The 8,396-nt window shown below is 34.7% G+C and overlaps 1 protein-coding gene across 1 annotated transcript; it reads right to left on the reverse strand.

Moving 5' to 3' along the window:
* Positions 1–579: 579 nt before the first annotated feature.
* Positions 580–2,781, reverse strand: LOC139900664 (acyl-coenzyme A oxidase 3, peroxisomal-like). Its single transcript, XM_071883426.1, has 7 exons — positions 2,687–2,781; positions 2,275–2,494; positions 1,590–1,697; positions 1,257–1,429; positions 998–1,097; positions 828–902; positions 580–714 (listed from the first exon to the last, which is right to left on the reverse strand). Exons 1-7 carry the CDS (start codon positions 2,779–2,781, stop codon positions 580–582), a joined length of 906 nt encoding a protein of 301 aa, XP_071739527.1.
* Positions 2,782–8,396: the final 5,615 nt, after the last annotated feature.

Raw genomic sequence — 8,396 nt, forward strand, 5'->3', positions numbered from 1 at the left:
CAGTTCGCGGTTTATTCGAAACGTCAAGTGACACTAACGGTCATAAAGCATCCGGTGATCAAGTTAAGTATCCTACGTACTCTAAGGCACGTTTTAATATATAAATGAAAGTAAACCATGTATATAAAGGTTCCAGAGTATAAAGTAGCGCAGTACGCACAAATACGCAGTTTCGCTAAAACATAAGGTACAAAAGCAAGTCGAAAAAGTTGGGTCGTTACAGATTAAGTTTGAGAAGTGTTTGAAGATTTTGAAAATTAGTGATTTATTAACTAATGAAGACTTAGAATAAAGGTGGAGATTCTTATTAAGTTTGGTAGGGTTGTTATTGCCAAGTCTTGTAGAATTCAGGGACTGTTTCTGCCAAGTTTGTAAAGTTGGCATCAGATGTGTAAAAAGGTCGTTATGGTTGTTATCACTGTAGCTAGTTATAAAGCTGAGTAATCTTTACCGATTTCAATTTAATCCATTTGTAACTCATTCTCATACAATTCAATAATAGTTGATTCAATCTTGTTCTTCAATTTCAATTTTCTTTTCGTGTGTTGTTCAAATTTACAACATGTAATTTTAAGGTACTTACGTCTTTGCTAGAAGAGGTAAAAGGCGTCTTTGATGACTTGGATAATCAAGCAAAAGAACTTCACGTTCATTCGGTTTAACAGAAAACGTTCGCTTTGAGAGACAGTACCTTACTGCAGTCGCTAAACCTTTCTGAAGTGCATAAACAAACACTAAATCATAATTACAGGGAAGTTAAGCCAAATTTATGGTTCTCGGGGCATAATAAGATATGGCTAGCAAATTTTGATAGTAACTTTTTGTACCTTCGCAATGTTCATTGAGATCGCTGCAATATGTACACGGCCAGACGTCAGGGGAGCCATAAAGGCTGCAAATCTCTGAATTCAAGTGCAGGATTTATACGGAGTATAATATAAGAAATAATTAAAGAAATACAAATGGGGTATAAAAAGAAAAAGAAAATAAAAATAACCTGAAGTGGATCTTTTATCGCACTCAGATACTGCCCGTCGGGTGACACATCAGCAACTGAATTTAACATGTTCTCTCTTGGTACACGTAGATTGTCAAACCTGAAACATTTCAACCATGGTATATATATATATATATATATATATATATATATATATATATATATATATATATATATATATATATATATATATATATATATATATATATATATATCCGCAGAAAAATATTGTATGTTCTCTATGAAGTTCAATTCGTACCAGATTCGACCATTGTCAACACCATTCGAACCAATTTTATGGCCACAATCTGCAATATGAACATTTTGACATATTTTTCCGTTTTCTTCTCTGATCTGTGCTATAAATGCATGCACTCCTTGATTCACACCATTGATTTCAAGTTGTGAAAAAACTACTGTATGTGTAGCATGCTAGAAACATCAAGTAATATTGTATCAGTTTGTCAACAGAAAGCTAAAAATATGGCTTTATACATGCAAATAGAAGGGTATGTAAATTAAAATAGATCATCAGATTATTTTTATTTTAAATTATTTTTTCGCCCAAAAAAAAAAAAAAAAACAACCCTACATTAGCTACACCTCCAATCCAATACTTCTGAGCAGATTCACAGGGAGTATTAATGATGAATTCCTGAGCATTTGTATCGTATTTTGTCACGGTTTCGATGCCTTGTACCTAAAAATAATCAAGATGCAACATACTACTGCTGTGTGACCACCTTACTGTTAAAATGATATATACATAAAAGTAAATAAGCCAAACTGCAAGAAACTGCAAGAAACTAAATCACTCTTTATTAATATATGCAACAATTTCAATTTTAAACAAAAAATGCAACTTGTAAAATATTAAAATAGATAGAACAACGCTTAAGTGCACACAAATGTAATAATTTATGCACTAACATTCATAAGGATTAAATTTTGTGTTATGAACTTTTAGTTAGTAATTAGTGATATGATTGTAAACGTGATTTGTAACTTTGTATTTCATATCTGCTCAACAGCGTACATACAATCAATTAAATAGGCAGATAACCTAAATCTAGCTGGCACGCAGGCCCAATATAAATAATGTACTAGAATGTGGGCTCACAGGCCCTTAAATGGATCGGCTAACAGCCCCCCGCAGTTGGAGCGGGAGTATCACGGACGCTCAAACTGGACCGGAACTCATCAAACAGAACAGGAGGGAGTCCTTTGGTGAAGATGTCGGCATACTGATATCACGATGGGACATGAAGGACGCGAACCTGTCCTTTTGTCACAAGGTCTCGAACGAAATGTATGTTAATCTCTATGTGTTTCGTCCGTTGATGCTGAACTGGATTACCGGACATGTAGACAGCACTGACGTTGTCACAATACACGAGAGTGGCAGAAAATAATGGACAATGAAGCTCTCGAAGCAAGTTACGAAGCCAACATGTTTCAGCAACGGCATTAGCAACCCCACGGTATTCCGCCTCAGCACTAGATCAAGACGGAGTCAACTGACGCTTCGAGGACCAAGAGAGAAGATTATTACCCAAGAAGACACAATATCCGAATGTCGAGCGGCGAGTACTGGGACAGCCAGCCCAGTCAGCATCGGAGTAGGCAGTCAAAGACAAGGTGGACGATGCGAATAGCTGGAGGCCAAGGTCTAGGGTGCCCTGAACATACCGGAGAATTCGCTTGAGTGCGGAGAGATGCTGCTCTCGAGGGTCATGCATGAAGAGGCATATCTGCTGAACTGCATAAGCGATGTCAGGCCTCATGAATGTGAGATACTAAAGTGCCCTGGCGAGGCTACGATACAATGTCGGATTACAAACCGGAGGGCCGGAAGAGCTCAGCTTGGAACTGGTTTCAACGGGGGTCCTACATGGATGGCACCCTACCATATCCGCACGTTCGAGAATTTCAGTGGCATACTTTTTCTGCGAAAGAAACATTCCCGAAGAGTTGCAAGTGACTGAAATAGCCAGAAAATAATTCAGAGGACCCCAGATCTGTCATGGAGAACTCCTGATTAAGAGATGTAATAATCTGCTGAAGAAAATCTTTCGAAGAGGCAGTGAGGATGATGTCGTCGACATATAAAAGAAGATAGGCAGTCTGAGTACCCTGTCTGTAAATAAAAAGAGACGTGTCACAACGACTCTGCTGAAAACCGACACGCTGGGCGTATCCAGCAAATCTCTGGTACCATGCACGAGGGGCCTGCTTCAATCCGTAAAGGGATTTCTGCAGAAGACACACATGATCAGGTCGAGATGGATCACGAAAACCTGGAGGCTGATGCATGTATACAGTCTCAGTGAGGTGGCCATGAAGGAAAGCATTCTTGATATCCAGCTGATGAACTGGCCAGTGTCTAGAAATGGCAAGGCTGAGAACAGTCCGAATGGTGGCTGGTTTAACCACCGGGCTAAATGTCTCATCACAATCTATACCAACCTGTTGTCTGCGACCATTAGCAACTGAAAGGACCCATCCTAATCCACCTGGACGAAGTCATCAACATTTGGTCCCATTGCGATGATCGGCTCCAAGTAATGTCCTTATATTGAGCAAATGCAGAGCGGAAGACTTAATTCGTACCTGAGAATAAACATGCTTTAAAGTGTCAACCAAAAGGTTGGTGAGTTCATAGGTTTATCATAACAATCATTTCAATATGTTAATAGACCACAAGATTTCATAATCATAAACATAATACACTCGCAAGTGTATGTAAAGCATTCTAAGTGGTTGAGCACTTGGTAACCATACTTAACATTTAATCAACGTCGCATATTCCCTTTATTATGAAATCTCACTACATCGTACCAAGTGTAGTCACCAAAACGAAGTACTGTGCAACCGTTGAATACTGGTCGTCCAGTCCGGTTGGGGCTGTCAGGCCCGATAGATCTATCAACAGGATTCGCGTTTACAATACCCATGTAAATAGTAGTTACCAAGCTACAGGGAAATATGCCAGTGGTACAACTCAACGTAGAATATATTTTTAAGTACTTGTGTCTATTTTGTAAACATTTATAAAAGCAGCGCATGTATTCTCAGTCCAAAAATATATATTGCGAAAGCAATTAAAAAGGGAGCAAATGAAACTCACTTTTGCCTTGAAGGTATTTAATTCGACTTGGTCTCCGATAGATATCACGAACCTAACCCTATATATAATATATCAACATATTTTCTTTTTAAGTAATCGTTACATATATATACTTTTAATACTTTTAATATTTTCTTAGTCCGTAGTTAGCAGTCCGATGTTAGTGGTCCACAATTAGTTGCTTAAATAAAATAAATAAAAGACCCCATCATATTCGTATTGATCAGAATTAATCTCGACCCATGGTACCATGTTGTCAAATGACGTGTTGCGTACATAAAGTACCGTGTTGTCAAATGACGTGTTGCGTACAATCATGAGGTCTTATGATTAATCTTCTCGTGTTGTTTACGGGTGGTCCTGAAATATATAAAATCAAATCATAAGTAATTATATATAAAATATCATATTAATTAGAAAAGATATGATTAATTTACTTTTTCTCCAAATATTTTCGTAGCTAAACTAGGTTCGGATACCCAATCTTGTTTTAGTCGTAGTTTCTTCATTACAACTCCGTTTTTGTTGGTTCAACTTGCCACTTCCTTGGATCGAGTCAAATTTTAAGAATATGAACTGAAAATACCTTAGTTTGTATTCAAAATCATAGGTTATAGGTCAAACTTTGGTGAAACTTATGAAAGTGATCATTTTCTATCATAAAAACAACATTTAATGATCATTTTTCTAAAAATACTTACACTTTTAGTTAAACCATGAAATTTTTATGTGTTAACATATTCATAATAAATATCATTTTTCTAGAACATGAACTTCCAATTCAAAGTTAAAGATGGTTTTTAATTATCCAATCCAAAACAGCCCCCGGTTGCACTCCGACGACGTAGATTCAGTTTTTAAGATGTTCTTTGTAAAACCAAGTTATATCTTGTTAGGTTAGCATATCATTATGATATATTACAGGTCTTGAAGTGTTTTAAAAGTCAAGTTAGAAGGATCTATTTAGTTTGCGAACAAGTTTGAAATCATTCAAACTATGTTCTTGTTATTAAAATTTTATACCACAAAATAAGATAGCTATATGAATATGAATTGAATAAGATTATGAACAAGGTTACTACCTCAAGTTACTTGGACAAAGTTACTGCAAAATATAAGAAATAATCTTGGAATCAAAGAGTGATGGAGTTAGATCAAAAGGTTGGAAGTAAACTTCTTCAAATGGGTGGTTATTTTGATATGTTCTTGAAAGAGTTTTCTTATGGTGTTTAAGGCTTGTAATTGAAGCTAAATGATGTGGAAAATGCTTGGAGATGATCAAGTATGAAGTTAGGAGTATTTTTAGAGAGAAATGAGGGTGTAGGTATGAGAAAATAGAGTAAAGAAATGGTGTTCATTTATAAAAACGTTTTTAGTTTATAAAGAAAGAAAAGGATTCCTAATTTTGTTTTCTTACTAATAATTCATACTACTTGACAAATTCTAGTTACCTCATATCTAGGGAAGTAATAATGTTGATTAGGATGTTGATTTGATGTGTATATACCAATAGTAAATACGTATAGAAGCTGGGTATGATACGGGTACATATACCCTAGATATACGTATATAAATCTTGAGGAAATGGAACGAGAATTCAAATATAGCTATCTTTTGTGAATATACTTATATTTTTTTATGTATTTAAGTCCTTAAAACTGATTAAATACATTATATATACGATACATGTATAAGCATTATAGATTATAAGTATATATATCAAAGAATGTTACGTATAGTTATCGTTTTGAAAACTTAAGTTAGTAGTTTCAAAATATACTTATAACTCATTGTCATTAGTACACAATGAGATGTTAAACCATCCTTAGATCATGTTAAATATATATAAATACATATATATTCACAAACGTATAATTATCGTATGTTATATAGTTCGTGATATCATCGGTCATATTGGACAGTCAAACGTTGTGTAAAACTCTTTTCAAAAACAAAAGTCTCAACAATTTGGATTGCTTATCATGTTGGTATGGTTTAATTTATGTAAATATTAATCTCATAAGTATAATTTGGTCAGAAAATTCCGGGTCATTACAGTACCTACCCGTTAAAGAAATTTCGTCCCCGAAATTTGATAGAGATTGTTATGGATAACAATAAGAAGGTTTTCATGACAAATATAAGGTGATAATGGAGTTTTATCATCATTGAGTAATGTAGATAAAACGATTCGATTATGCGAAGAATATAAATGAGACTATCGTAAAAGAGTGAGATGAGTAAAATATATTCGTCTTAACCGATGACGTAGTTATGATTGATTTTCAGGATTTAAGGGATTTAAAGAGAATCTTACGTAATAAGATTTGGTTCTTTGGTGATTAAGGTAATCAGGATCTTCTTTGATTATATGCAATAATCTGTTTCGATTGCTCTGTCGGATATTTCACTATAAATTCACCCCTTCGTTTCCTTATTTTCCACGACTCACACCTTCTATTCTTTCTCCCTTGATTCTTACTTTAAAGCATTCATCAACATGCTCCATCCAGTTCTGATTCTTGATATACTCCTAACTTTTATATCTGTCATTCTTCTTTTTCATCTACTACCAGAAGAATCTATTTACTTCTACTATAATCTTGTGTTTATAGTGTTTCTAATTCTCCCGTGTCTCTATATTGCTATCTGTATCGATATTCACGGTTTGTAATTTCGGGGTTATTATCGAAGTTTATATTCTTCATTATTTTTCGGAGCTTCATGCTTTCGTTTTCTCTTCCCGACTTCGAGTCAAGCTAGTAATGGTCCAGAATTCGTAGATATGAAATTCAGAATGAACATAGCTAATGCTCTAAGAAGAAAATGGTAATAGAACGATTTTGATTTGTTAAATTACCAGAATACCCTGGAGAAGACTGAGTCATCCAGAAAAATATTCTCTTGATATGTTTAGAGATTAGATAGAATGTAAGAGTCGTGTAAATGGCACATGATGACAGTACTGTGAATCATCATGCTTCATTAGAAACTTAGCATGACTTACTGTATATAATGACGTTGATCAAGTGTCATTATATTATACTAATCCATGCTTCAGTTCCCAACACTACTTCAAAACATTCATATTTTAAACTCGAAGGTTTCAGAATTTAGAAACTAACACAGTTTCTTTTATGTTGTAGATATTACGGAGAGATAAATGATCTCAGATAAGAATAGTTGTAAAAATATCGCCAGAAATATGGAGGATATTTATAATAGAACATACGAGAATATCTTAGAATTTCTAATATCAATGGATGATGAAGAAGATTTGTCTGTGAAGGTTTAGAATGAGAAATAAGATGTTTGCTAACGATTTCAGCAGGCACAGAATCATTTGTATTCTTTGAAGGCAAACTTATTCTTTGTGATTTGTCCACGGCTTTCTTCACAGTTTCACATAATCCGCTTTTCGGTACTAAATTTTCTATCGAGCGTTCCTAACACTCCTTTCTTTATCATCAAACTTTTGGCCATTAAGATCATCTACAACATGCTGCTTCGTCAGCATTTTCAAAGTTAACTGATCTGGGTCATCGGTTATCAAACCGAGGTAGTTTCAGGAGAATTGTGTTTTTAGAATGATTAATCGCTGATGGTAATATTGTGGAATATAAAAGGTTCCCCAGAAACAATAAAGAGTACGCATATATATCGCGGTTATAATAAAGTTGTTTCGGATAAAAAGTCGGAGTTGACTTGCTGGAGCTGTGACAAAATTAGCTACTTTGGAAAGGGATTGCAAAACGATCTTCGGTAATAACAATGTCAAAGGAACTAGAACAGATACGTGTCAAACGTTTACTTAGTTTCTGAGGGTTTTTCAGGTGCATAACTATATGCATCAATCTTTTGATGAAGTGCGGTTGGTTTATCCTCTCGATTGAGGTGTTTTTAAGAATCATGATAGATTTGAACGCTGATTGTAATCGTCGAGATACAATGAGGTTTAAGATGAAATCAAGTGGCAATCTTGAAGAAATGTTTAGTTTCATATGTTATAATCAATATTTTAATTCATTTTAATTGTCCAATGTCATTAGTCCACAGTCGATAGTCCACAGTAACAGTCCAATAATTCATATATAGTTTAATATATAATATACGAATTAATTAATACGCGTCGTGACCCGTATACCTCTCAGACTCGATCACAACTCAAACTATATATATTATTGTAGAATCAACCTCAACCCTGTATAGAGAACTCGATCATTACTGCATATAGAGTGTCTATGGTGATTCCAAATAATATATATAGATGCG

Source organism: Rutidosis leptorrhynchoides, chromosome 3, assembly GCF_046630445.1.
Source record: "Rutidosis leptorrhynchoides isolate AG116_Rl617_1_P2 chromosome 3, CSIRO_AGI_Rlap_v1, whole genome shotgun sequence".
In the NCBI taxonomy this organism is placed as follows: domain Eukaryota; kingdom Viridiplantae; phylum Streptophyta; class Magnoliopsida; order Asterales; family Asteraceae; genus Rutidosis; species Rutidosis leptorrhynchoides.